The sequence below is a fragment of the Penicillium hispanicum genome, assembly GCF_028827665.1.
Source record: "Penicillium hispanicum strain IBT 35686 chromosome Unknown utg000008l_segment0_segment0, whole genome shotgun sequence".
Taxonomy (NCBI): domain Eukaryota; kingdom Fungi; phylum Ascomycota; class Eurotiomycetes; order Eurotiales; family Aspergillaceae; genus Penicillium; species Penicillium hispanicum.
The window spans coordinates 138,283-165,973 of NW_026623200.1; the positions used below are offsets into that span (position 1 = coordinate 138,283).

At 53.1% G+C, this 27,691-nt stretch overlaps 13 protein-coding genes across 13 annotated transcripts; 5 read left to right on the top strand and 8 right to left on the bottom strand.

Annotated features, from left to right (window-relative positions):
* Window positions 1-330: 330 nt before the first annotated feature.
* Window positions 331-1,937, bottom strand: N7459_008876 (uncharacterized protein; the record flags this gene model as incomplete). The annotated part of the gene is made up of 4 exons (XM_056948044.1): window positions 331-948; window positions 1,079-1,197; window positions 1,245-1,459; window positions 1,531-1,937. 4 exons carry the CDS (start codon window positions 1,935-1,937, stop codon window positions 331-333), a joined length of 1,359 nt encoding a protein of 452 aa, XP_056795269.1.
* Window positions 1,938-2,599: 662 nt separating this feature from the next.
* On the top strand, window positions 2,600-3,131 carry N7459_008877 (4a-hydroxytetrahydrobiopterin dehydratase; the record flags this gene model as incomplete). Its single annotated transcript, XM_056948045.1, has 3 exons — window positions 2,600-2,764; window positions 2,825-2,887; window positions 2,979-3,131. The coding sequence occupies 3 exons, from the start codon at window positions 2,600-2,602 to the stop codon at window positions 3,129-3,131; spliced, it is 381 nt and encodes a 126-aa protein (XP_056795270.1).
* Window positions 3,132-3,850: 719 nt separating this feature from the next.
* Window positions 3,851-6,283, top strand: N7459_008878 (peptidase family M20/M25/M40 protein; the record flags this gene model as incomplete). The annotated part of the gene is made up of 1 exon (XM_056948046.1): window positions 3,851-6,283. One exon carries the CDS (start codon window positions 3,851-3,853, stop codon window positions 6,281-6,283), a length of 2,433 nt encoding a protein of 810 aa, XP_056795271.1.
* Window positions 6,284-7,140: 857 nt separating this feature from the next.
* On the bottom strand, window positions 7,141-8,410 carry N7459_008879 (Sec62 family protein translocation protein; the record flags this gene model as incomplete). The annotated part of the gene is made up of 3 exons (XM_056948047.1): window positions 7,141-7,305; window positions 7,362-7,918; window positions 7,984-8,410. The coding sequence occupies 3 exons, from the start codon at window positions 8,408-8,410 to the stop codon at window positions 7,141-7,143; spliced, it is 1,149 nt and encodes a 382-aa protein (XP_056795272.1).
* Window positions 8,411-8,636: 226 nt separating this feature from the next.
* On the top strand, window positions 8,637-10,528 carry N7459_008880 (Lectin C-type domain protein; the record flags this gene model as incomplete). The annotated part of the gene is made up of 2 exons (XM_056948048.1): window positions 8,637-8,699; window positions 8,756-10,528. 2 exons carry the CDS (start codon window positions 8,637-8,639, stop codon window positions 10,526-10,528), a joined length of 1,836 nt encoding a protein of 611 aa, XP_056795273.1.
* A 340-nt stretch (window positions 10,529-10,868) lies between these two features.
* Window positions 10,869-13,148, bottom strand: N7459_008881 (uncharacterized protein; the record flags this gene model as incomplete). Its single annotated transcript, XM_056948049.1, has 3 exons — window positions 10,869-12,671; window positions 12,734-12,922; window positions 12,975-13,148. The coding sequence occupies 3 exons, from the start codon at window positions 13,146-13,148 to the stop codon at window positions 10,869-10,871; spliced, it is 2,166 nt and encodes a 721-aa protein (XP_056795274.1).
* Window positions 13,149-13,389: 241 nt separating this feature from the next.
* N7459_008882 (NADPH-adrenodoxin reductase) lies at window positions 13,390-15,141 on the top strand (the record flags this gene model as incomplete). The annotated part of the gene is made up of 3 exons (XM_056948050.1): window positions 13,390-13,683; window positions 13,781-14,215; window positions 14,269-15,141. 3 exons carry the CDS (start codon window positions 13,390-13,392, stop codon window positions 15,139-15,141), a joined length of 1,602 nt encoding a protein of 533 aa, XP_056795275.1.
* A 139-nt stretch (window positions 15,142-15,280) lies between these two features.
* aspf13 (allergenic cerato-platanin Asp F13) lies at window positions 15,281-15,757 on the bottom strand (the record flags this gene model as incomplete). The annotated part of the gene is made up of 1 exon (XM_056948051.1): window positions 15,281-15,757. One exon carries the CDS (start codon window positions 15,755-15,757, stop codon window positions 15,281-15,283), a length of 477 nt encoding a protein of 158 aa, XP_056795276.1.
* A 1,393-nt stretch (window positions 15,758-17,150) lies between these two features.
* On the top strand, window positions 17,151-18,908 carry N7459_008884 (MDR family MFS transporter; the record flags this gene model as incomplete). The annotated part of the gene is made up of 2 exons (XM_056948052.1): window positions 17,151-17,758; window positions 17,831-18,908. 2 exons carry the CDS (start codon window positions 17,151-17,153, stop codon window positions 18,906-18,908), a joined length of 1,686 nt encoding a protein of 561 aa, XP_056795277.1.
* An 844-nt stretch (window positions 18,909-19,752) lies between these two features.
* Window positions 19,753-20,815, bottom strand: N7459_008885 (uncharacterized protein; the record flags this gene model as incomplete). The annotated part of the gene is made up of 2 exons (XM_056948053.1): window positions 19,753-20,112; window positions 20,171-20,815. 2 exons carry the CDS (start codon window positions 20,813-20,815, stop codon window positions 19,753-19,755), a joined length of 1,005 nt encoding a protein of 334 aa, XP_056795278.1.
* A 1,352-nt stretch (window positions 20,816-22,167) lies between these two features.
* Window positions 22,168-22,921, bottom strand: N7459_008886 (uncharacterized protein; the record flags this gene model as incomplete). Its single annotated transcript, XM_056948054.1, has 2 exons — window positions 22,168-22,451; window positions 22,516-22,802. Coding segments are annotated over 2 exons (571 nt in total), but the record flags the coding sequence as incomplete, so codon positions are not given.
* Window positions 22,922-22,965: 44 nt separating this feature from the next.
* On the bottom strand, window positions 22,966-24,239 carry N7459_008887 (Zn(II)2Cys6 transcription factor domain-containing protein; the record flags this gene model as incomplete). Its single annotated transcript, XM_056948055.1, has 3 exons — window positions 22,966-23,000; window positions 23,080-24,014; window positions 24,178-24,239. The coding sequence occupies 3 exons, from the start codon at window positions 24,237-24,239 to the stop codon at window positions 22,966-22,968; spliced, it is 1,032 nt and encodes a 343-aa protein (XP_056795280.1).
* Window positions 24,240-24,741: 502 nt separating this feature from the next.
* On the bottom strand, window positions 24,742-27,526 carry N7459_008888 (uncharacterized protein; the record flags this gene model as incomplete). Its single annotated transcript, XM_056948056.1, has 2 exons — window positions 24,742-27,399; window positions 27,458-27,526. The coding sequence occupies 2 exons, from the start codon at window positions 27,524-27,526 to the stop codon at window positions 24,742-24,744; spliced, it is 2,727 nt and encodes a 908-aa protein (XP_056795281.1).
* Between the last annotated feature and the right edge of the window lie 165 nt (window positions 27,527-27,691).

Here is a 27,691-nt window from a genome sequence, read left to right on the forward strand (position 1 = left end):
TCGATCCACTGACAAGTCTCTTCAACCCAAGAAGGGGTCCCTTAGGATACTTCCGGCTGGATTGCGTTGGTGTTGTGATATAACCGAACGCCAGGTTTCCTTGAATTCAGTGTAAGAGAGTCTTCTTGGTGAGAGTAATCATGAAGAAAGACGATGGTGGCTTACAGATATTTCTCGTAGCGGTGGATGGACTTCTCATGCTGCGTGCAATCGCCTTGTTTCTGTGAAGTGACGCAAGAGTTCGTGGAAGCCCGGGGAACAAAACCAAAGACAGCAACTCTCGTTTATGCAACTCAGCAGTGTTCATTCCAGATTTGGGTGGCTGCTATCTCACACCGTTATCTTGGGGTGCTCAGTATGCGTTCCAATGGGATCCGGGGATTCCTCTCGTAGTCTCTCGGCTGTGGATTCGACTTGAACCCTCCCGATCAACCCTCGTGCGGTATCTCTCTTTTCCAAGTATGCAATCAATCCCACCAGGGGGAGTGTTAGGGCACCGGTGACCAAACTGGCAATATAGCCTTTGCCAAAGTTGGGAGCATCGGTCACCGGATAAAAGATCAGTGGCCACCAGGTGACAAAGGCAAAGTCGAAGGAGTTCATGAACCCCGTTGTGATTGCACGTAACTGGAAGTCATGGCTGGTGACATCGGCCATCCACGTGTACCAAATTGCCTGCGGGGCGTACGTTGTGCCTAGCAAATAGAAGGCGAAGAAGTGGCCCGCGTCCTGAGCCGGATTCGCCACGAGTATGGCAGATCCTAGAATGAATGTGAGGCTGATCGCGATAGAGACCTCCCAGCGAGATTTGAGTTTGTCAGAGATGAAGGCGTAGGTGACGGTTGCGAGGATGGCCGTGGCGTAAACTGCCGTTGGGTAGTTATTCTGCTCGATGGTGGTGTATCCGCGGGACGCCATCCAGAGTGCGATCACATTATTCTGCAGCATCTGTACACATAGGGAATATACTGGGTGGCAGGTGTCAGCGGAAGTCTATCGTGAAACGAGAGACGTGATTACGCATGAAGATTAAAGGCAAGCAATAGAATTGCCAGCTGGCAAAGACCCGTTTGAATACCGTCAAGTCCCATGACTGCTGACGAGCTAGACCAAGTCGCGTTGCTGCATGCTCCTTTTGTTCGGGAGTAAGATACCAAGCCGCGCGGTGGACTGGGAGATCAGGGATAAATACCCAGCCTGGTGTGGCATTAGCAGCATGTTTCCGCCAGATGTTGGTTACCCACCGAACAATGCAACCGGGAGGGTCATGACCGAGACCACGATAAAGATCCATTTCCAGGCGGGGAGACCACTCTTCCCTGCAAGACTCGTCAAAAGTCCCGCTTGGATCCATCCACCAGCCATGCTGCCCAAGTGCCCGAAGACACAGAAGACAGCAGTTCGCCTACCAAGCTCATTCCGGTCATACCAGGAGCCGAGGATGAAATGCGCACCGACACTGGGTTGACCAGTCAGATATAACTGGTTCGGAGATGAAGCCTGCGACGACAAAGCGAAGGGCTCACTCACTATGCCACGGCAGAGAATCCACCTTCGATCGCATTCAGCAGGATCACTTGCCAGGCGCTGGTCGTCTTGAATGTGACCAGGGTCAGCGTACTCCAGGTAATGTTGGCAGCGACGAAGACATATCTCGGTCGCACCAGAGTCAACAGGACGGTTCCGGGAATCTGACACACGGCATATGTGACCAGGTAGGCAGTGTTCATGTAGTTGTAGTCCTTTCCATTGAAGTGGAGGGCGTCTTTCATCCCACTGATGTAGGCAGACGAGTAACTGGCGCGAGTCACGCCAAAGAGGAACCATATAAGAGAGAAATACGGCAGCAGAGTGAAGTCGAGTTTCATCAGCAATCCGCGATCTTTCGATTCGGCGCCCCAGAGCGACGTTGTCAGGTTTGAACGAAAGCCGGCCATCACTGCAGTGTTCGATTGAGATCACGTTCTATGACAAGATGATTGTGACCGCTGACCGATTGATGGTTCTTCATTCTGGTATTTGAATGGTTGATGGAAGGGAGAAGGGCCATGAGAGATGACGATATCGCACGCCATCTAGCCGTAAGCGATATGGGTTTCGTGGGGAAGGAATGACAGACGTGTAACTGGAGAAAGATAGCGATGCAGGACCTTGCCTCGTTAAGATCGGCTGCAGCGTCGAGCCAATCGAGCCAATCATACCCGGCACGTCTCTTCTCGTGAAGTGTCTAGTGGATGGCGAGATCGTCGGCCAGTCAGATGGAGATAGAACCAAGTCACGATCTTGAGTGATCGGGATTAAACCAGCCGAGTTCCATATTGACATTTCCCATGCAATCCCCCTGTTTGCCATGGACTAGAAGTATACATACCTCAAATATAGATATAGATATATGTAGATATCCTTTCGGCGATAAGATATCGCGTCTGGTCTGTGCGCCCACCTGGCATCCTCATCAATTGCCGTAACTTATCATTTTACTCCCCCGGCCATCATGGGTAGCCTCCCCGCTCTGCGTCTCGGGAGATTCTCTCTGCAACGCCCCGTTGCAAGCTGTGCATTCCGTCCGCTTTTCACTTTCTCTTCCCTCCAGTACCGAATGGCTTCGAATACCCCGGCGCCTGCTCCGCGCCTCGCAGAGGGCGAAAACCAGCCGCAACTGGAATCGGATACACAGACGTTGCAGCAACAGGGATGGGCACTGGACGCCGACGGAATGGGCGTCACGAAGACTTTCCACTTCAAGAGTTACTTCAAGGCAGTAGTAAGTCGACCGCGTGAGGCTGGTCGCACGAGAGAGCGCAACCGTTGACCGACGACCCAGTCGTTTGTGAATCTGATCGCGGCCGAAAGCTCAGCGAAGAAGCACCACCCCACCATGACCGTGGTAAGTCCTGGAGCTCTGGAATAACAAGAATGGGTGTCGAAGGAGTGCATCAAAGAGCCGAGCCCGAAGCACTAGGCTGACGCGCGCGCAGCGGATCGGCTCCGTCGATGTCCATTGGACCACGCATCGCCCGCGCGGCCTCACCCACAAGGACATCGCCATGGCTCGGCATTGCGATAATGGAGCTGGCCTGGTGGGCACCGTTGATCCCGAGCAGGGATTGAAGTGCGGACCGAGTTCATAACCTACCGGTGGGCAACCGAATGCAGTGTGACTGATCAACGAGTGGAAAGATGGAGCGAACGTTGAGAGGAGAGACTCCACACGCGTGGAGGTCGATGGGGAAGTCCAGAGTATTGCTGATGTGATGACTTCTGTGACTTCTTCTTGTAGGCTAGGTATACCAAGGGAATCCGTCGTAATAAGTCTGATCGACTGCAATGTACTTGTGATGGCACCCGAACTCCTCCAACCGGCCCCCATCTTGTTTCTCCTCCAAATCCCCAATCAATCCAGGTCGCACTCGCCAGGCGACGCGTCGGCAATCTTTATTGCCCATTACCTACGGCCTAGGACGATGCTAGCGCCAGGGGCAGGCCACAAACGAGCCCACTAGATGGCGGCGCAATTTTAGATCCTCGATTCCATGCACCTCGCATCACTTGGTCTTCGCCCTGCACCAGACTCGCGCTATAACCCAGTAGAGAACCCCCCACTGCCCCCCCAGCCTGGCAATTCTTCTTCTCCCGCTCCTCCTGAACTTCTTCCTTCTTTGCCCTCCCCTGGACCCGATCCCTTACGATTGCCAATGACGTGAGAAACGGTCGTGCAGATGCGCCCACGTTCTCCCCGATGATCATTTCCCTCTTCAACCAGACCTCCTTTTCTTGATCGTGCCAATGCGCTGAATCGGTGCCTCGCCAGACGATCTAGACGGTGAAGGGTGAAGGGTGAACAGTCACCATGTCTGTCCCATTGGTACCTGCAGAGCTGGCAGAGCCTGTCGAGCCTGGAAATTCTGCGCTGCCGACGGTTGGCGAGCGTCGAGGCCATCGTCTCGCGCCGCTACAGACCAACTTCAGCCGGCCGACGGCCGCGCAACTAAACGCTCACACCTCGCGATTGCAGCGTCCTCGCCCCCCGGATCCCACGAGGAATGGCCCCGACGGGCCTGTTCCTTTGCAGAACGGTCCTGAGAGCCCCGTCAAACGCCAATCGTCCAAGACCAGCCTGCGCAGTCTCTTCGGCCGCGATAAGACTGCTCGCGCCGCGACGGCTCCCGATGCCAAATTAGCCGAGATTGAGGAGACGCAACCGGTCGCAGAGGGAGCGGCCGCCGCCGATGCACCACTCTCGCCCTCGCTCACCAGTCCGCGCACCGTACCCTCCGCATCGGGCCTCGCCTCTCCGACAACACCTCGGCCGCGGACGATGTTGAAGACGGCGAGGGCAAGACCTGGGGACACCAAAACGCCCTCTCAGGAACAATATGGCTGGAAGCCTCCGCCATTGTTTCAGGCCTACCCACAATCCACAAAACATGGGTGTCTCTCTGCGCCCGCGATGTCCGCGGACTCGATCCTACGTCTTCATGCAACGACCGCGAAAGGCGCCGCCGAGGATGGTCGCAGTGGTGGTCTGGGACAGGATGAAGTAAAGAAAAGGGAACAGAGGGAGCGGAGGCACTTACGAACGCTATCAGGCACGATCAACAAGGTGGAATGGATCAAGAAAATTTACGTGCTCGCCAACGTAGGCTACATTCTTCAGTACGCAGGCGAAGGGAAGCATGACCGACTCCCCGAAAAGATGCTTCAATTGGGCCCCCATTCGGTGGCATTCGCCAGCGATGCCATTCCCGGCAAACACTGGGTGGTCCAGGTCTCCCAGGACCCGGCAGCAGATGCTGGTCCTGCACCTGCGGAGCCCCCTAAGCCTCGACTCGGGCGCTTTGGGTTCCATCGCACCCATACGCGACGCTTGGCACGAAGCTTTCTCCTGGTATTCGATAACCCAGACTCGATGACCTCCTGGCTGGCCGCGATCCGGACAGAGATCGAAGCTCGCGGAGGGCCAAAATACAACACAGAGAAAGCCTCCGATGATGACTCGGAGCCCCAGCTTCGTTCCAAGTCGAGCGTTCGGCAGACGGTGAAAAGGGACCCCCATCGCATCTCGAGCTTATTCTTGCAACCGCAGACCCTCCGCTCCCCCGATGAAGAGGACGGACAATCCATTGGAGGGCTGACCTGGCAATCACGTCGAAGCTCCTACGTGTCTGTCAATCGTCGGTCGATGGCCGATTCCCGATCAGGCTCGGTTTCTACAGGCTGGACCGAGGCAACGGCGCCTACCAATGGCTCTGATGGTCCATCCTCCTTCGCATCGCCCAATATCCCTGGCTCACCCCCAAGGGCCAAGGGCACCACTCGCGCAGACGAACATGTGCTCAGAGAATTGGATCAGTCCTATACTCGCAGTCCACCTTCGTCCAGCCATGGGAAGCGCCAATCTCTGTACGGGTCTCCCAAAACGCAGCCCATTCCCATTGCTGGCCGGACCGAGGCACCTCAGCCTAGCCAGCATCCACCAAGTATACCGGAAACCTTGGTCCGGAGTGCTTCGCCACCTGCCCCGAACTTTAGCGTGCCTTCATTTAGCAAGAAGTTTGTGTCCAGGCAAGGCCCAACTCCAACCACCCAGGGTTCTTCTCCCCCATCTGTAGCCGGGGTTCTGCGTTGGGGCGAGAGTATTGGTGACTTCAGTATCTCCAGCATCTCATCTCCTCCACAGTCTCCCACGTACAGTATTGCCAGCTCGCGCCAAACAGATTCGTCCGAACTACCAGTGGTAACCCGGGACGCTACTGGTCGACGCATTCTACGCCCGTCGAACTCGGAAGATGCACTCTCTAGGACAGTGCGTCCCACACAGAATGCACCCAATTTTTCCCGCGTCCCTCTCCCTTCCGCGCCCTCTGAAACCAGTTCTCCCTCATCTCGTCCTGTCAGCTTGGTAGGTCGTGCCGGGCTGGGTATCCAAATGTACAGTGAGCCGCAGGTCCAAAATACCCCTCCAGTCGAGGCAATTCCGCGCAATCGAGTACCGGCTCTACACAGCGACAATCAATCCGCTCAAAATATGTCCCGTCGAAAGAGCATGCCCGGTTTGAGCGTTGGACCTCCCGCCGCTCCGCCACCCAATTGCCCGCTTCCCAAGATTCCCTCCTCTCTCGCTGCGCAGCCACCACCTCTCTGGTCGACAAGTCCCCCAACTGACCGATTCTACCAATCGGATCAGATCCGTGGTCATATCCAAGAAAAACGGAAAAGCGGCATTCCAAAGTCCACTAATGGCTCGCGAACAGCTGCTCGACAGTCTCGAATAATCCAATGAGAGCAGCCCGTCATGCACATTCGACCGATATAATCCCCTGACACCTTGAAGTCTTCGTCACGCTCAGTTCGAGTCAACTTACTGTACCCTCCTTCGCATGTTGACTATCCGTCCTCCACATCAATTCGCCCATTCAGCGATCCCATCCCCACCTCTGACGAGCGACTCTTTCAGATACCACTCTCATCTTACTGCAGTTTCTGTCGTTATTCCGCCTGTCCAAGCCTAGCATCCAATGCCTCGAGCGAACTCATTTCCATCCGACGCTTCCCCTCTGGTTCGACCACCTAGATCATCTTACCTCCATCAGACTCTTTCCTTGGTCACATCTTGTCCTCTTGATTGTCATACACAGACGATACCCATTTTCTGGTCTATTCTTGACATCTACTTCTGTATATTTGTCTTCTTCACTTCGTTGTCATGTCTTATATATACCCCATTTTTCTGTTTCGTACCAAGTGAATGTTTGGAATGTGAGTTTATTTATTTTCTGCGGTTTATGTATTATTTACGAGATGCATGTGATCAGAAGACTTGAGAGGCAATTTCGTAAATCAAAATACACAATTATGCTGCGCCAACAGGAGCTTTTACAGCGGCCTACAGGTCGTGAGTAATCGAAGCCATCGTGCTTCTAGATCACCACGAGTCTCCAAAGTTGTGAATTTGAAGTGATTCCAGTTCACAGAGCTATCAAGCGGTAATCAACAGCTTAGGTAGAAGGGTCAAAACGCCAGGATGAGCAGCTCATGAGGCTGAAGCACGCAATTGAGATGAATGAAGAATGGCCCCGTTTACCAGAAGAATGCCAAGTCCGGCAATTCGACGATATTTCTAACTAATACAGCAAACCGTTACTCCTCAACCTCCTCCACTCGCGCCGCCAAATCCCGTTTCACGGGTGCCGAGCTTGGGGTAGATGTGGGCTCAGCGGAGGTGGTAGTTGCGGAGGGAGTGGCGTCTGTAGTCGGGGCAGCAGCAGCCTCCGACTTGGACTTCTTGCTCTTCTTTTTCTTGCTCTGGAATCATGGTTAGGATACTTGCTTGCAAGTCCGGGGAAAGAAGGTGGCCGTACCTCTTGCCAACCCCACAGGGGCTTGAAACTATCGAAGAACCCAACATCCTCAAACAGGTTGGGATAAAGCCAGAGACCAGGTGGCACGGCGAAAACGGTGATGCAGAACAAAATAAGACGGAAGATGGACATGGCGAAGAAAAGTCCGAGAAGACCCATCATGCACACACTCAGGTACCACACACCCTGGCGCAGCATAATCGGCCACAGAGGGAACAGCACGACGGCGAAGATACCTGCCACGACGGCGGCAGCCAAAGCTCGTTGCTTCCACTGTGGGCCTTCATACAGCCAAACATAGTGCATCATCGGATCTGTCTCCTGGTGCTGCTCAATTTTCACAGTCCACAGGCCCTTTACTCGGTTCTTGGGTTTGGCATGGTTGTGCCCCGCATGAGGGTCAATCTTGCTGATGCGTAGCGCAAGGAGGGAAAGAGGGAGAAGCTTGAAGACGTTCTCTGCCGAAGCACGGTCTGTGACGGGGGGGAGGAGAGAGTTCTTCTTTGCAGCGGCTTTGGCATAGGCGGGGGACTCGATCGCGCGGATTGCTCGCTTCACTGGATTCACAAAATGGTCAGCAACAATCAGACACAATCTTATCACTGCAGAAACCACCGCATACCCTTGAACATATCCTTTCGCTGTCCATCCAAAATGCATGTTCGCGGCTTCAAGTTCTGTGACTTCAAAAAGTTGGCCACGGCCAGAGCTTTCGGGTCTGCTGGTTGCCCTGGGTTGACGGGCACCTGATGTGTCTGCTGTTGCGGCTGTGGTTGAGCTGGTGACTGGCCCTGCTGTCCTGGCTGTGGTGATCCTTGGCCCTGACGCTGAGCCTCCATCTGTTTTTGATGCGCCTGCAGCGCCCGCATCCGCAGCTGCGCGACGTACTGGTCAGGCGTCAATCCAAGCTTTGCGGCATCGGCTGTCAACTGTTCACGCTGCTTCTGGGCGAATTGCTCTGGAGTCATCCCTCGTTTGGCGGCCTCGGCGGCGAACTGTTGCTGCATGGCCGCCATCTGCTGGGGGCTGGGTTGGCCGGGCGCGGCCATGGTGCAAAGGACGAAAAGAAGAGACCGGGTGTCGGAGAATCGAAAGCAAACAAGAAAAAGGAGAGGAGGCCGAGTTGGGCGGGAGTTGGTTGGTGGTTGCGGAGTGAAAGAAGTCAAGAAGTGGCCAGATCGACTCAGGTGATCGACGCCCGCCCTGCAGCTTTTCCCTTGCGACTTGCCGGCCTGCGCGAACCTCCGCAACCCACCGGCCCGCCATGCTCCCTCCATGTCCGTTTCATACGACGCCGATGCCACGCTTGACGATGCGACCTGGGTGGCTGTTCTACTGGTAGGTCTTTCTGCTGTCTGCGATATCGTCTGGCGCACAATTAACGCGGTCTTTAGAGTGAGCGCGATGTAGCCGGTCAGATCCCGATCAACTTCGTCACCAATCCTGCCGTGTCTTTATCCTCCGCCTGCTTCGGCGATGGCCTATATGATCGAAAAGCCGCCGCAAAATGTATATCCAACCTCCTCGCAGTTGGATACCGACGACTCGTCCTCGACCTGTATTGGTCCGTGGAGCGCAGGACGTGGACTTTCTGCCCTGTCACCATCCCGGCGAGAGCCGACGTGACTGTGTCGGCCTATACGTCCACAGTCAGTAGCTCTTCAAGCACGTCAACTATAACATCAGTCGAAACTGCCTCCACAACGACCGATGCAGCAGCGGGGTCTATAACGGGGTATTCGGATGCCAATGGGGATACAGTCTATGAGCTAGGACCGTATAGATGCACGAATAGCCTGGATTTGTACACCTTGTCTGAAACTCTGGTCGGCTACCTTTCGGATACAACGTCACGGTTGGAGATATACACCACCTATCTGGTTCTTAACCTTCATGTGGCTGGCCGTGATTCCGCACCCACAGAGCCAGCGTCTGCGGTAACTGGGGACGACTTGCCTTCGTCGCAAACAGAAAGACCTGGCTCCCTTCTTGCTTCGAATCTTCAGGAGTACATCTACAGCCCCACTCAGCTTGCGAAAGACCGAAGCAACCTGAACGAATCGTGGTATGAGGTCCAAGAGAACTACATGCCGATCACCCAATACTTTACTGTTCATGAAGACGAACATGGTCAACAGAGTACCCCGGATGGGTGGCCCTCGGCCAATTACATCCAACTCGCAAAATCCGATCGGGTGCTCATCGAATATGGATCGGTGGATCCGCAGCTGACTGACTACGACTTGTCGCAAGATGAAGATTCGGTCTTTCCTCCGAACTATATGACCTCGCCAATAGATATTTCTGTCAACAACGGCACCCTGACATCTGGCTGTTTGTATAAACCAGAAGCCACAGAAGTATCCCAGGCCAACTCCTCCTGGGCATCAAGTGGCAGCCTCCCTGTCCAGAAAGGTCTTTCTACGGAAAGTACCATGGGATCATTGACTGATGCCATCACTGAAATCACGGCGTGTGGTATGTCGCCAATGCTGAACAGCACCCTTTTTGGCGAGACTGCCGACGCCAACGTCCTCCATTATCGCAACGTCTCTCTTTCGGCGTCTTGGGCCTGGGCAATTGGTGAGCCCCAGGGAGCAGGTACCGGTGGTGGGACAAATGGTGAGGCGAGCTTCGATCGCTGTGCTGTGATTGATCTCACACTCAACGGCCACTGGCGTGCTACGAACTGCAGCGAGATTCGACGAGGAGTGTGTCGAGTGGGCAACTCACCCTTTTCATGGGCTTTGTCGGATTCCACCGGAAAATATCATAATATCTCCCATGCCTGCCCACCGGGCTCGAAGTTCGCGGTGCCCCGGACCGGTCTTGAGAACACCTACCTCTACAAATACTTGCTTGGCCAACCGTCGTCGGTTATCGACCCATCCTCCGCCGATCCGGTCTTCCGCGAGGTTTATATCGATTTCAATTCTATCGATGTGACTTCCTGCTGGGTCTATGGCGGCCCACACGTCAGCTGTCCCTATGCTGCTGATCCACAGCAACTGGAGCGTAAAACGGTGCTAGTTTCTGCTATTGCTGGAATTGTGATCTGTATTATTACCGCATTGACTCTGTTTGTCAAGTGCAATGCGAATCGCCGGAACTCACGCCGCCAGAAACGTGTCATTGAAGGGTGGGAATATGAGGGTGTTCCTTCATGATCCAGGCCTCCGCTGATTACAAACTACGGTCTTATCTTTATTTTTATTTCATGATACCCTATTTGAATAAATTTCATCCCCGCTCGTTGAGCAACGTATTTGAACATCAGACCTACACGAATGTGGTTCATGGTAGAGCATACACATCCAGATTTCCAGAAAGAAAAGAGAAAAATCACTTCAAATGATCCATTGAAAGAAACTCATCGAATCGCTATAAACCCGAGTGGAATGAAGAGAAGAAAATAAATCGCTACATTCCGTTCATGAACGCGCAATATGGCAACGCCGCATCCAGAAAACAAAAAAATAAAAGGATATCCTTCGCCAAACAGTTCAATTACAGGCCAGCAAAACGAGCCCAGCCCGCGGCACGAATCTGTCCAGAGGACTGATTCTGGGTTGGACTAGGACGTTCCTCGGGGTCTTGTCCTCCGCGGCCTTCTTCGGCCAGCTTGCCACTCACATCACGGCGACGACCAATTCCCAGGCCGGCGATGTAGCTTCCATATGATGACAGGGAAGCACCAACGCCCCCAACAAGACCAAGCCGGGTGGTATCAGCCCCGGAGTTGCTGACGACACGGCCCTTGCGGTCTCCCTCTGCCATTGCGGGAGAAGATGAGACTCGGTCATGGAGATAGCCTTCGTCGTCACTGTCGTCTTTTTTGAGGGACTGGTACGCCGACATCTTCTTGCTGCGCTTCTTTGAAAGCTTGGATGGCTTTCTCTTCAGATCTTCCTGGGCGCTGACATCGCGTGACCTACTCACACCCAGCTTGTCGCCTTCATCTATTTCACCGTAGAAATGGCCAGGCGTTGGTGGAGAATCGGGATATTCATGAGGAATCGACACCTGAGCCTTCTCGTTGTGGGACAGGTTCGGATTGTCACTCAACGCATAGCGACGCACTGGATCGGTATCCTCAGACTTCTGATCAAAATCGGGCTGGGGGGTTGGGGGGTTCAGCATAAGCGGGTTGAATGGAAGGCCATTGGAAGTTTCGTTATCGTGGTCATGATCATGCTCTTCGGGATCGGGGAAGATGTTGAAGCGTCGGTCACCCAAGTCCTGCTCGCGACTGTCCTCTTCATGTCCATAATACTCATGCATCGCCAGCGAGGCGTACTCGCCTCGAGTATCTTCGGGGATCACACTTCCAATACTGGGAGCGGGCTTCTGGCCATATGCGAACCAGTCCCGAATGCCACTGCCAGTCGATGTAGCTGTCGTGTTGGTACGGCGGCTATATACTGACGATGACTGGCGAAGATCTGTGGTATTTTGCTCCGTTTGATTGTGCATATCGCTTACCGGAGATGGGGAGCGATCGGAGTAGGTAATCCAGTTGTCGGACAAAGGGCTCATGGTCTCTGATCTATCAGCAGCTCGAGATGTCAGGTGGCGAGTATGGGTGCTGGGGTCCACGAATTCCGGCAATTGTGCAGGAACCTTGTGATACTCAGGCGCGGGAGTCTGCAAGGTGATATCGAAGGGCTGATTCGCAGGTTGATGGAAGAGCACTTCCGGGCTTGATGATTCCGGGTGGTAAAATCGGTGCGGTGGAAAAGATACTTGAGACTGACGTTTCTCATTCATCTCATCCACAGAACCACGGTTTGAGTCATCCCCCATGGATTGGTCGCGGGTATGCATGAATGGAACGGAGCGAGGAGAACCAATAAGAGGGTCGTCCATAGCTGAATTCAGTGTAGATTGACTCATGTGTTTTTCATCTTCATCGATGCGCTTGCGATTCTTGCGAGGGCGGGCAGTCAAGTTGTCTTCCAATGGATTCATGTCGGGAGGAAGGTGGGATATCTTTCGGAAAATCACGGCGAGGAAGATTGATATAGAAAGAGAGATCAAGTGCAATCCTGCATTCACGATAGCGCAAATAAAAGTTGCCTCGGTAACCTCGACAGTCACCTCACTGTTCCCAAACAGAGTCCCCCAGTGGTAGGCATCGCTGGTGTATTCTCCGTGAGCCATAAACGCTGTGAAGACATAGAAAGGGATAAGGCCTGCGTCGAGAGTAGAAGCAAACAGGCCATAGCTGGCTTGCGAAGCCGGAGGACGGTTGACAGGGGAGCGAGAGAAATGATACACTGCATATATCGTGTGTAGAATTGCAACAATCGGCTGTAATATTGAATTAGTAGTTTCGCCCTTCACCATTCGAAGCTCCAAAACGCATCACTCACCCCAGCTCGGATGATCCAGATTACGGTGGTTGCGGCACCCTTAATGACAATAGAGCAGAACAGAGAAGCAAGTGCTCCGAGAAGGGTAATAGCTCGTAATCCCAGTTGTGTGCCTCGCGCATACTTGACTCTGTTTTTTGTGTTGGAGCTCATCGGCGTCCACATTAACTTCTGTTCGAAGCTGCCCCACTGGCACGGTTGTCAGTTCATGTGTAGGTAGTACATCGATGAGCTCCCATACCGAGTCTGGATGTCTGTTAAATGTGACCAGCGGACCTTTCGGCGTTGGCTTGGGTGGCGGGCGAGTCCGGCTCGCTTGCGTCACGGCTTTGGGGTTGAAGCCTGGGTCGGTCGGGCCATAGAAGCTGTAGGTGTTCGGACGATCGTAAAGGAACGGAGGTGACGATCTCCCCATGGTAGCGACTGAGAGCCTCCCGTGGCTTCCACGCGAGATGAAGAGAAAGAATGTGGGAGGTGAGTAGAGGAATGCGACTGCGATCTGACAGTGAGGTATGGAAGTGGATGCGTTCAGCCGCGGAGGAGAGGGTCAACATGATAGTCGGCCGGGCAACGCCTGATAAGGTCACGTGTAGGCGTGCCGTATCGGGCGGATCTGATATCACCGAGACTCACGACCTCTGCGAACCGACTACACCATGCTGGACCGCGCCTTTGTCTGTGCCCAATGCACAGTGCGCTTGGCTAGTCGCTCTGCTTTATGGACCAAGACATTGCCGTCACACTCTCTGCTTCGGCGTCGAAACAGTCATGTCGCATCCAGCAACCGTCCGGTCCGGGTCGCAGTTGTGGGCTCCGGGCCGGCAGGATTCTACGCAGCTTCGCGTCTTCTGAGCAAGCAGCAGGACGCTGTGGTTGATATGTACGAAAAACTGCCGGTGCCATTTGGTTTGGCTCGCTATGGCGTGGCCCCGGATCATCCTGAGGTAAAGGTGCGTACTATGTAAATCAAAGTGCAGATGCCATTGTGCCTTCACAATACAACACTTCGTGCTATAGCTTCCTGGGCTAACCCAGATCATAAACTAGAACTGCGAAGAGAAGTTTACAGAGGTTGCCACCTCCCCGCGCTTCAACTTTGTCGGTAACGTCGATCTCGGAAATGACCTGCCCCTCTCCGCGCTCACGCCCCACTACGATGCCATTCTCTTCGCATACGGCGCGTCCGAGGACAAGCAACTGGGGATCCCGGGGGAGAAAGCGCTTCGCAGTGTCCATTCGGCCCGTGCTTTCGTAGGGTGGTACAACGGCCTGCCCGAGCATCGGGATCTAGAACCAGACTTGACGAGCGGTGAGGATGCTGTCATTGTTGGACAAGGCAATGTCGCTCTTGATGTTGCTAGAATACTACTGTCAGATGTGGATACTCTTCGCAGTACGGACATTGCCGACTATGCTCTAGAAGCTCTTTCAAAGAGCCGTATTAAACGGGTCCGAGTGGTTGGTCGCCGAGGACCGCTACAGGTTAGCAGAGAAAGAGCATCACGAAACAACTCCCGCACTCACATCGCTTACAGGCTGCATTTACCATCAAGGAAGTCCGCGAACTTCTTCAGCTTCCTTCCGTCTCATTTGCCCCGATCCCGAAGGATGTGTTTCCTCCAGAGTCGGTCGTGAACGGACTGCCCCGGGCGCAGAAGCGGCTCATGCAGCTTCTCGCCAAAGGGTCCACCAATGACCCTCAGACAGCGACCAAGTCATGGTCCCTAGACTTCCTCCTTTCTCCGGACTCTCTTCATTGGTCGCCGATGTATCCGTACCATCTTTCTCACGCCAAGTTCTCCCGCAATGAGCTCGACCCTTCTGATCCCTACAACCCCAGTGCCAAGGTCAGACCAAAGCATCTCTCTAGCGGTAAGCGTGCACAGGTCAATCTCTCAGCCAGTGTTTTTTTCCGTAGTGTGGGCTACAAGTCGCTTCCTCTGCCCGGGCTCGAGGACCTGGGAATCCAATTTGATAACCAGCGCGGGGTGATCCCGAACGATGGATTTGGCCGCGTGAAAGGCCTGTCTGGATCGGGGGAGACCCAAAAGCTGCCCGATGGTTCATTGATCTCCCACTTGCCGGGTCTATACTGTGCTGGGTGGGTCAAGCGAGGCCCTACCGGTGTCATTGCCTCCACAATGACCGACGCGTTTACTACAGCCGATACCATGATGAAAGACCTTGCTCATCACAGTGGCCCCGGGTCCTTGCTACATGCCCCCAAGTCCAGCAGCGGCCTTGGCTGGGACGGAGTGAAGGTGGAAGCTGAGCGGCGCGGCCTCCGGCGAACATCCTGGCAAGATTGGCAGCGCATCGACGCCGTTGAGCGAAAACGCGGCCAGCAGACGGGTAAGACCCGAGCGAAGCTGGGACGTGTAGAAGAAATGCTGGCGGTCCTTGATTGACGCTTCTATGCATATTAGATACTAGATCTTCTTGGCCCATGTATTTAACCCAACCCCCATGTCTTCCCCGACATCATCCCGTGTGCTAGCGTAACTCATGTCTGAATAACTGGAGCTATCATATTCCCAGCCTCTGCGTTCAATCCTTCATTCCGCAGGCACTGTTCGAGACGAGCGTGTAGGTTGCGGTTATGCGGCCCAGCTGGGTTGCCTGATTGTTGGTCAGACGGTTCATGGCGGTAAGGCCAATATTGAACCCGCCCGGAGCAGCGTCGATGGCAGTGACGTTGATGGTCTCAACTGTCTCACCGGTGTATTGTAGCTGATAGCATTTGCCACAGTTCGGGCTATTCCATCCATCCACGGTGGGTGCACCGCCGATCAATGGGAAGGAAGGCAGTGAGCCGAAGGTGCTGTAGCCCTTGGTAATCAGGCCATTCTCTCCATCAGAGCAGGAGACGGTTGTGAGGGAGCTGTCGCTGACGTCGTATTTCTGATCGTAGGAGACCGACACCGAGACTGCGTCCGCAGTTCCAGGTAGGGTCTGCGGTGCTGGAGCAGCGCTAGCAACATGCAAAGTTGCGAGACCGCAAGAAAGGGCTGGGATAAACTTCATGCTGAAGAGATATGTAATGAGGGAGATTCTTGAGTGAACACGATGGTTGATGTCCAGAGTTGGTCTGTGATGTTGTTTCCATGTAGAGATGACTACTTCCCTCACTTATATATTCGAGATGGTCGTCAGGCCACCCAACCCATGATGCTACCGCAAAAAGACAACCGCATCCGATGCAGGTCTTAGACATGAAGCGGATACCAGCTTAAACGACTCCCACGGCAAAGGACGTTGGGGAAGCTGATAGGATCGGGCATCGCAGCGGGAAGATGATTCGTCGGAAGATACGGTGTGGCTGTGAAGATCAGCTGCACAAAACAGATGCAGCTATACCGGCCAAGTGCTGCCAATGTGCCTGCAGCGGTGTACGAGTTGTGTCAAGATGAGGTTGCATTCCAACTCGGACGGCACGGAGGATCTGAGTCACCGGACAGCCGCATTCCTCGAAGTCGAAGCTGGATGACTTCCAAGGTTGGAGACAACAATTGACGAAGCAAAAAGATCACTCCTTCAACAGGGAGCGGAATAGGGACGGGAAAAGGGAGAAAAAAGAACGTTCCCTGGCTCGATTCCAACCTCCTGATTAACACCTATTGGTAGACGGACTTGATATGCCAAAAACGGTCAGGTCGAGGTACTCTTTCCATCTGACGTGATGCACAGTCATCCCTTTGCTTTGCTCTGAAGTCCTGTCAGACCTTCTCCACATTCACAATGCAGCTGGAGCTAACCCCGGCCTTGTCTCCCTACGCTAGAGATTTCTCCCAACCTACTCACAAAACCATGGCCAGGAGAGCAACCGAGAGATGATAGAGAGCACACGAGAAGCGATTCCGATGACGATCCTGTTGTGATCCTCTTTCACTAAGGGTAAGAGGTCGACACATGAATTGATTCCTGGTGCACATATCTCTCCTCGGATTTTCTTCCTACCACCAGAGGCATTGTTCAAGGTGTTGATCTATGTAACGCCCTCGGTCTTGGGGTCTTGTTCGACTTGGTCGAAATGCCTCTTGCTTGAAAGAGTAGAACTTGCAGTTCATGACTGGTAGGGCATACCTATACGGACTCCCTCTGCTGAACCTTTCCTTTGGATTCTTCATCATCTGCAAGATTGTTGTGAATGAAATGGTCGAATTGCAACATGTGGTCGCATGTTGCCACGATGGCCGTCAGCGACTTTCTCGAATTTCTCGAATACTTGGTATGGTGGGTCTCGGCACCGAATACAGAGTGGGCTGTGTGTTCGGCGCCGAGTACATGCAGCCCCATCTTCGACTCGGCGCCGAGACAGGAGTCAAGACTGGTATAAAGAAGCACGCAGCGCAAACAGATCACCGTGGAAAATACTGCATCTGATCCTTTTAACACCTTCGCCAACACAGCTCAAGCCATGTCACACGTATCGACCGACCGGGAAGCCTTCCTGTCGGACAATCCCAACAATGTCTCGCAATCCAAGCAAGAGGCAAAGGACAAGTCCCAGGCAGAAGAACAAGAATTGACTGGGTTACGATTATTCTCAATCACCATCGCACTCCTCAGTGCCATGTTCCTCGTGGCGCTTGACCGAACGATTATCGCAACCGCCATTCCGAAGATCAGCGACCAGTTCCACGCGATAGAAGATATTGGCTGGTACGCCAGTGCCTATCTTTTATCCAGCAGTGCCACTCAGCTCCTCTGGGGGCGCATCTACACCTTCTATTCCACCAAAACCCTATTCCTGGCGGCCGTGGTCGTCTTTGAGGTGGGATCGGCGCTTTGTGGTGCAGCGCCGAATTCCAATGCATTTATTGTCGGTCGAGCAATTGCAGGCATAGGCTCCGCGGGCATATACAATGGTTCGACAGTCATTGTATCTCAGGTGCTGCCGCTGCATAAGCGCCCCATGTTTGTCGGTCTCATGGGCTCAACGTTTGGTATCTCTTCCATTGTCGGCCCTCTGCTTGGCGGCGCTTTCACAGACAGGGTCACTTGGCGTTGGTGCTTCTACATTAAGTGAGTTTCATCCGCTGCTCTATACTGGGAGAGCATCCCGTACTTGAATGATCCTAATTTCTTTTCTTCTAGCCTCCCAATTGGGGGTCTCACAATGCTCATCATTGTCCTCTTTCTTCATGCGCCACGTCGGTCTACAACGACATCCCTTGGTCGCCAGCTGGTCCGACTGGACCCATTGGGCACCATCCTCTTTTCATCCGGAGTGATCTGTCTTCTTCTAGCACTCCAGTGGGGAGGAACAACCTACAGCTGGGGCAATGGGCGCATCATCGCTCTGCTTGTGTTGGCAGGCGTTTTGCTGATTGCCTTCGCAGGTGTTCAGGTCTGGCGACAAGAAGACGCAACACTCCCACCACGGATCATCCAGCAACGCAGTGTTGCCTGCGGTGCGGTCTATACATCCTGCCTGGCGGGGGCTATGGTTTCTATGCTCTACACGCTCCCCCTCTGGTTTCAAGGCGTCAAGGCCACCAGTGCCGTGCAGTCTGGAATCGATAACATCCCGATGGTCTTGTCGCTGGTCGTCGCAACCATTCTATCGGGAGCGACCATCACCCGAATGGGGTACTATGTGCCTTTCATGTTCGTCTCGGCCGTGCTCATGGCTACGGGCTCGGGCATGATCACCACTTTCAAGACCAACACGGGCCATCCGTGCTGGATCGGATACCAGGTACTGTTTGGACTGGGCTTGGGCTCGGGGATGCAACAGCCCACCATGGCCGCACAGACTGTGTTGGACCAGGCGGATGTCGCGATTGGCGTGGCAGTCATGTTTCTCTTCCAATCACTCGGGGGTGCCGTATGGGTCGCCGTCAGCCAAAACCTCTACACGAATTACCTGGCCAAGATGTTGCCCAGCATTTCTGGCATCGACTCAACGGCCATCCTCCGGGCTGGCGCAACGGGCTTGGTCGAGCTGGTCCCGGCAGACAAGCTCGATGCGGTCCTGGTGGTTTACAATGCCGCTCTGCATAGAGCCTTCATTGTGCCCGTGGCGCTATCTTGCGCAATGGTTTTACCGGCCCTGGGGATGGAATGGCGTGATATCAAGAAGAAAAGCGAACAGACGGGAGAAGAGACTCTCGAAAATGGTCATGAGCTGAGCGAGCGGGAGAAAGGACTTCCTGCCGATGATGAGATATAAAGTCTTATAAGATTGACGTGCGGCTGCATGTAATTTTAGTCCAAATGTATATTCCAAGTTAATTGCGCATTCTCCTGCTGTCTACTATACCACTTAGTATGGTTCTTCCTGGTATTATGGGGTTCAAGATGGATAGATTCGCCTACACATGTATCTACATAGGTAGCTTTACAACTAGAAGTGGATGTTGAGAAAGGATACTATTATTAAATACCTCCTTCTGCCTGATATTTTGATGAGGACATGGAATTTGGTACCCAGGTCCCTCTTCCTCCTGGAAGTCGCGTTGAACGCGCCAATTCGCGGTTTGCGGAAGCCTTGCGTGGCATTGTCCCAATTTAAGGGAGCATGCTGCTATCTTGTTGCACACAAAGGAAGACAACAATGGCATTATGCGCAGAAACTTTACCCGAGTTCTAGACAGCGATTCGGTCGATCAATTTGTGGACGAGTATATAGTCAGCATCATTGAAGAAGTGATGGTTATATTCCAAAAGGATACATGGACGGTGTCCAACTTTTTGAATTTACCACGGCCCAAAATAACAATTATAGTGGTATATACCTGGATATTCTGCGTATTGACAAGGAGCACTTCCTCGCGGGATACATCGGATCAGACGGTATTATCTTTAGACGTACACGTCAGCGTCGATCTATAGTCAGGGGTGGAGGATACTCAGGTAGCACACACGACAACACACTTATCATACTCGCAGCGCATAATGCTAAAGCTAAAACAGCTAGTCAATAGCTATAAAGGGAAAGCGTACCACTGGGAGCTAATAGCGTACAAACTACCGGGGGTCACTGTAAGCCCATCGACTACAAAACAACATGGAGCTCACTTCAGTTCCTTCGGAACACACGTCTCGTCCTCTTTTAGCTTGGTCCATTCCCAGCACCTGGTCCAGAGGGATTCGCGTTTGGCCACATCCGCCGCGTGAGCAAGCGTTATGGGCTTTCTGCCATCAAAATACCCCCGCTTGGACTCAAAATCAGGGTCAAGGGCCAGCGCGACAACGTCTCTCGCAGAGTCGGCATTGGATCGTAGGCGATTGGTGAAGATGCTGATCACTGGCAGTAGAAAGGCGAACACCTTGAACAGAAACTGGTTGATCGCCCGTTGGGCAGTATGAGCCCGAGAATCCACAAGGCCTCCGGGATCCATGGCGGTCACTGTGATATTTTTGAATTGAGGCTCCTGGTGCTCTGGTCAGCTCTTAAGGGCTCTCCAGATGGCAGTGGTCGGCTCTTATTACCTGCTGGAGCCTTTGGTTGAGACTCATCATGAACATGACGTTGGCCAGCTTGCTGTTTGCGTATCGTTGCCAGCCCATATCATGTTCTGTCCCGGGCTGATCGGGGCCTGGTTTGACCAAGTAATCAAGGTTTTCCGAGGAATTGATGTTCGCACCCAGTTTCGAGATGGGATTAACATGATCCGGGTCGTACACCTCTGAGCCAATCATGACCACGCGACCCGACTGATTCATACTGCGCAGCAGTCTGAGGACCAACGAGAAATGCGCGAGGTGGTTCACCTGGAACCCCGACTCGAATCCGTCTTTGGAAAATTTCTGGCCGTTCAAAGACCACATGAAAGCATTGCAGATGATGGCGGAAATCGGCGGAAGCTGGCCCGATTCGACCTGACTGGCGATGTCGCGGGCAAATGACTCCACGTCAGAGAGACTGTCGAGATCCAGGCTTTTCATCAAAAGCTGGCTGGAGGGATATTGACGAGATAGTTCTTCAAGGCGCAGAAGATGTGGACTCTTGGGGGACTTGGTGGCATTTCGCACGGTGCCGACAACGGTAAGAGAGGAATGTGATGCCAACAGTTGTCGCACGGCTTGAAGGCCAAGCGACCCCGTTGCGCCTGTGATTAGAACCGTACCTTTCATGCTCGTCGGATTTGCCCGTCTCAAATTCGGGGAGAGATGAACGAGAGAAAATTTCAGGGGGGTATAGTTGATATAAAGGAGCGACTCCCGAGCGAAGCTGATCTCATGACTCTCATTGCCGAGCCTTCGGCAATCCGCTCGACAGCCGAGACAGCTATCTCTCATAGCTGAGCCACCAAGCCATCCGATAGGATTCACTTGCCTCGAGGAGTATGTGTCATATAAGTGATAAATGGGACAGCAATATCGACATTGCAGCTTTGAGACTCGGTTGAGCCAGGCCAAGACAATTGCATGAGGATCGGGGGCGTCTGAAGGACCCCAACACCAAGACGCAATTGTTCTATGGACAAGCAAGACATTAATTGATCACCCGCTTCGTCCAAATAATCGCTGACTGTACAAAATCCGGTGGTAGAAGCCTTGGAAATTGGAAATATATCGACTCGCCCAGGCTGACCATAATACTTCAACGTTGGCCTGTGGGTATTCTCCTAGTGTGGGTATTTTCCGGGTGGAGAATTTATATTTATCCATCTAGAATTATCATGACTGCTCAACCTTGGAGTTTCTTAATCACAGCCGGTGTTGAAATCTCGATTCTACCCTCCATCAAGATGTCCTATCGCGGTAACTGCCAACTCTTTCGGCAACTTGGTTTATTGTCTAACAGTTGCGCACAGCCATTTCAACTATGCTTCGTGGGTCAACCCAATCTTCTAGGTCAATATCGAGAGGATTATTCCAATCATATTATTGTCAATATAGGTATGTCTCCGATTAGGCCCTCCTATGCAGACCAGCCATTAACCGTCCGCGGACTTAGAAGACACATCTCGACCCAGAGAATAACGCCCGAGTCAGCCCATGGCCGGCTCGCAGCGCAGCGTCGAAACCGCCCGACTGCCCCGGCTCTCACGATATATAAGTGGCAGTACGTGTCTTCAGTTTCTGCCCTTCAGCGCATTACTGGAATTCTGCTTTCGGGGAGCTTGTATGGTCTAGCATCGCTATATCTATTCGCTCCAAGTCTCGGTCTGCACCTTGACACCGCGACCATGGTGTCCGCATTTGGATCGCTACCAGTTGCCGTGAAGACAGCGTTGAAAGTGGGGCTTGCTATGCCGTTCACATACCATGGGTTCAATGGGGTGAAACATTTGGTCTGGGATACTGGGCGTCTGCTGGGGAAGACGCAGAGCGGGAGGGCTTCGTGGATGGTTCTATTGTTGAGTGCGAGTACATCGCTGGGACTGGCTCTTTACAGCCTGTGAGCAGTTGCATTTCTGCGGTGTAAAATATCATCTGGAGATGTGGATGTCGCTAGAACGCATAGCGATGAAGCAGCCTGTCTACTCGTTCAGAGGTCCCTTCAAAAGCCGATGGATGTCGGTCATGGAGTCTCTAGCAATCCCACCAGTCTCAGATAAAGGTTGTCGTAACAGGAATTTTGCAAACACCCAGAGATCTTGCGCGTGGGTCATGAACCCAGCTCGGTATATCTCATCCTGGCTCAATCTGGGCTGCAGGTTCTCCCACAGGCGCATCCATCTGAGGAGAGCTCGATCAATCTGGCGTCTGGCGTTGGATGTATCGAGAATGCAGTATCGTATACCATAAATGATCCGATGGAATGCTGCGGGCTGGTTAGCTTCGTGTCCGCATATACGAGTCCGTCTCATTGCTGCAGATGATCATACCCGAAATGACAATAAAAAGTGTAAAAATATTGAGATTCTCAAAACGGGGTTCTTCAGAACCCGTCCAGTGATCAGACAGCAATTCCTTCAACAGCTGACTTAACGACGGTGGTCGCTGGTATTTTCTCTCATTGAGAGCCCATTCTTGCCAGGCCACTTCGTCCGAGATATCAATACCGCGGTCCTCGGCCGGGAGATCAAAATCTAATTCAGCCTGGGTGAAATGAGGTGGGTTATTGAAGAACATTATGAAATGGCAGTCGATCATAGAGATAGAAGCCATCATCCTGCGTTGTCATTAGCGACGTGCATGAATCTGGTATCCCCTGAATGATGCCACAAACCTGATGCAAGTCTCATTGTGTAAAAATATTCTATGGTCCAGTGGCGCGTTCGGGCTATGCCACCAGTTCTTGATCCGAGTCAGTGACGTAGCTCGAGCAACGGCCACTAAAGCTGGATATCGTTGGATTCGGACCCGTCGCCTAGTCTCTGTATTGGGACTTGGTATCTGAACCAGAATCATGAGGATGGATGCCTGAAGAATTTGTATATCGGCTTCACTCAGTGTCTTGGGGTCAAAATCGCTTGATTTGTAAATCAATTGCAGGAAAGAAGGGTCTTCGAAGACGGCGAGCTCGGCCATCTCAACGTAGTCCGCAGCTTGCGATTTCACCCTTTCGGAGGTTCCACAAATCGCGCCCATCAGTAGCATCGACAGCAGCAGTGGCGCAGAGACCAAGTCCAGGTCGAAGGACGATTTCAGGACAATGCGAGACCGAGGACGAACTGTCTCTTCGAAGTATGCCATGATAAGGGCGTGCACGTTCTCCTCTTGAATGAAATCCCGCGCCCGATCTATATCAAAACCTACACACAAATCTGGGTGATCTGAGAAAACGCTCGACAGGCATTGTATTATTCGGTCGGCCCCCGCCTGGCGCTTATCCGGATCGTCCAGTCCTCCTGGCAAGGATGAGTTTTGTGGCTGCCCATCATTCCTGAGGGAGCCGAATAGAATGCCCCAAGAATCTTCAAAGAACAAATCGGCTCTATCGGCTTCAACCTCAAAACTCGGAAGAGCAGGCTCGAGATTTTGATCCTTGGACTCTGCAGTTGAAAGCAAAGAAAGAACATGGTTGACATCGCCCGGACTTTGGCTACTTGCAGCCGAATAGTTTAGCAGAAACGGAACAGAGACTTTACTCTGATTTTGAGAGTCCTGGTGCGTGGTCCTTCGCTCGCCGTAACTTCTGATTGCGATCCTCTGGACATTTAATGGGGGTCCAGGGAGCCCACTGGGTGGAGCTCCCAGTCGTTGATAAGAACAGGTATTCCCATTCTGCTCGCAAGCGCCGCATACAGAGTTGCCATCACAGGCGATGCGGTTCCTGGCGCAGTTGTCGCATGCCTTGCGTCGACGGCCTGGTCGTCCTGGGGCCGGTTCAGGCTGAATACCAATCTGGGAGCAACTCTTGTAATGTCTCCGAAGCGCATCGCTGGTCCAGTAAGCGTGAGTCATGTCATAGCCGGGTTGAAGAAACGATCTTACTTTCGGGAGAATGTGTGGCCGCAATGCTCACAGTTTATATGGCATTGTGAATTGTCTTGGGCGAGATGTCAATTTCGGGCCTTAGGTAGTTAGTTTTCAACGCGACTTACGCGATGCCTCGTGCCGTCGCAATCGACTTCTCGTGGAACAAATCTGGCCGCAGAGGATGCATCTGTGGCCTGGGCTTGACATTGCTCGAGGGGAGAAGAGGGAAGAAACGATGCTGCATAAACCCATTGGCTGGAATCTTATTGGAAGGGACGTCGTTGGCGGTGAGATTCACGCCGTTTGCCGCCGCAGAAAAGTATACCTAGGTAGACTGGCGAAGTCTACAACTCCTGCCCCATTTAGCAATCTGATTTATGTTCCCTGGATAGAATATGAAGGCTCAGTGTAATCTTCTACATTTTCGACGATTTGGGGTTTTATAGGACGATAGCGTGACAGTTCCTAAATGCCACAGCCAGAGAGAAATACAGGGTATACCCAACACATGAGACATCAACGAGGAGTGGCAAAAGAATGCAAGAGCTGGTACAGCAGCAGCTTTCAAATATCAAAAACAGAGGAAAATAGCAGTTGTGAATTGCGTATAGAGGTATCATCCAGAGATAGACCGAAGAAAATATTGCGCGGAAGAGAGGAGAACTATCATAGCAGATCAGACCAAAATACTATGGTTCCTGGGCCGCCTTGAATTCTTCCCTGTCAGACATTTCTGGCCTAACGGACGTAGACGTGGGACCGCTCTTAGTACCGTCTCCAACTGCCTGTAAAGACAAAGTATCAGTTGAGATACGACCACTCTCACCATTGTTGACCATACCCACCACGCCCTTGGCACTGAGGACAGCCCGGGTGCTGGCGGCATCGGGTGGGATGCTAGTCATGGCAACAGAGTCCTTGTCACCACCAATAGTACTAGCATCCTCACCATTGTCAGACAAGAACTCGCTCCGGCCGGCGACAGAGCCTCCAACCGACGAGGGAGGACCTCTTAAGTACGGCAGAGAAGCATCAGACGTCGCCGGAAGAGTGCCTGCAGCATGAAAAAGCGCTCTTGTGCTGGCATTTTCATCCTTCAGTTTCCGATTGTCCACCGGCAAGATGAGCATTGGAGCATTGCTTTTCTCCGACATGGGGCGGCCTGAGCTAGAGTCAGGTTCCCCAAGTCTGCGCTCTCCGTTGGGCTTCTTCTCGCTTGCAAAATCCCAGGTGACTCCCTCGGCTCCGTTGGGAGATGGAGCGTTCTCTGATTGAGACTGCTCTTTGTCTATGAAGCCTTGCTGCGGGTTTTTGGAGGGCTTGCTGGACCACGCTCCAGCCTGTCCAGCATCGACGCTCGTACGGGTGGAACGACGACCGGATTGCGCTGCTTCTCGCTCCCGCTCCAAGCTCCGTTCGTCGTGCTTGCTACCCCAGCCACTCCAAAGCATCATTCCATAGTTCTTCTTGGCACGCCATTGGGGAAGTACGCCTGGGGCGGCACGACGCGCAGCCAAGGAGCTCGGAGGCGGACACTCGCCTTTAAAGTCCTGGAAACCATGTGCCAGCTCCTTGATGCGCCTGGTTTGAACGCGAAGCTTCTCTTTGGCAAACCTCGTGTCCCATTCATGCTTTGCCTCGAGCCATTTCCGAATCAGCTCGGGATTGATAGCACCAACCTTCGCTGGCGGAATAGCCAAGACAGAATAAGACGAGGGCGGGTCGAGAGGGTACGTGTGCCCGCGCTTGTCAACTCTCTGGCGAATCATATGGTCAATAAAAGCCGGCAATGGATCGCCAGCTCTCCCAACGGAAACGCCGGCCTCGAAAGTAGGCTTTCGTGGCCCTATTGCCGTGGGGCTATCCTCATCGTCCGAGACGCTGGACGTCGGGGGTGAGAAAATATCATCATCCACAATATCAACCTCCGATTGCTGTGCACGAGCCAATGCCCAAGAGCCAAATTGTGAAATCGCGCGGAACATGTACTTTGCAGGTCGCGTGAAGCTTAGGGTGGGAGCCACATGGCATAGATTTTCCCACACTTGCAGCTGCACATAGGTTGGTTGATATTTGTTCAAGATCTCTCGATTGGGGTCATGTTCGTCAAGATAGACATCGCTGGGCGCATATGCTGCAGGATTGGATACTTTATGTGCTAAATAGAACTGTTCATCGCGCAATGTTTCACCTCCACCACTTAAGATCTGGAGAGGCGGTAGACCACCTAAAGACGGTTGCAGGACTGGCGATACCAGTGGGTGGGATATGAGCTGATTGGTCGTGTACATTTGAATTTGGTCCTTGAGCTCAACGGTCTTCCCACCCAAGACCACGCGGATATTATCCGGTTCGCCTCGTAGCGTGCCCGGATCTGGATTTTGCTGCTGACCGGGGTAAGATGGCTCCGTCAAGGGAGGTGTCTGTTCGTGGAGTGTGTAGCCCCGGATGGCAGTTTCCTCCGAGTGGCTATTTGCTGCGGGCAAGCTTTTTTCGATATCTTGGTTCGTGACCTTCTCTTGGCAAGATAACTTCTTGATCTTGAGAATGTCGTCGGCATTAGGCGGAGGCCAGGCGGTGGAAGGCTTGTATCTGAAGCCATAGGGTGGAACGTAGTCCCCGGGGTTATCCTTAACGATACTGGGGAAAGAATGGGTGAGATCGACCCATGGCGAAATGAGAATTGCACCCGCTGGCAGAGGGATGCCTTGGTCACGCATAATGACCAGCAGAGACAGAGCCATACCGCCGCCCGCTGAATCACCGGCAATGACGATCTCCTTGGGATCGTAGGTTTCCAAGAGCCAGAGATAGGCGGCCATACAATCATGCAAGGCGCAGGGAAAGGGGTATTGGGGCGCGAGACGATAGTCTGGTGCAAACACCCGGCCCTTCAACTTTCGCGCATGGCGCTGGAGCATGTACCGATGAGTATCGACACTACCAAAGAAGTAGGCACCACCATGCACATACAGCATGATACGGTTGCTGCGCTGGTTGGCCTTCTTGGTCTCGTTGTAGTGACTGCGCATTTCAATCCACTCTCCCTTGAGATCGCCCGATGGGCCCCGCCATTGCCACCACTTCTCGCCGCCCACACGCACAAGACCCTTGGGGCCCAGTTGCTTCGAGACGGCATCGGCCGCGGCCGCTAAGCACTCGTCGGGGATGGTGATTGACTCTGTCCTTACCCATGTCGGGGACACCACCCATTGCCGAGTAAAGGTTTGGATATCCTCCACTGGATGTTTGGATGCGTAGTACAAAAACGATCTGATTATTTCGATGCCCTCATGGTACGTAAGGTGGACTGTTGGTTTTTTATGGTGGGATTTGCGGTGCAGGTACTCCAGATCATCAGCTCGGGCTTCAACATGAACGTACTGACTTCCTCCATCAACTCACATGCGCAAGTAGAGTATGGACGACTGTCGGGGTCAAGGCTGCTCCCAGCGCGATCGTGTGCAATGGCATTATTCACGGGGGAGTCAACACTGAAGTTGCGGAGGGAGAATCAAAGACCGACAACGTCATCTAGGAGATCCGGGGCGAAGCTCAGCCACGCGGAGGACGAAAGCTTCGCGGTGGCAGGGGCGGTCTCAAGCTGCGCGAACGCATGCAGAGAACAAATCAGAAGCC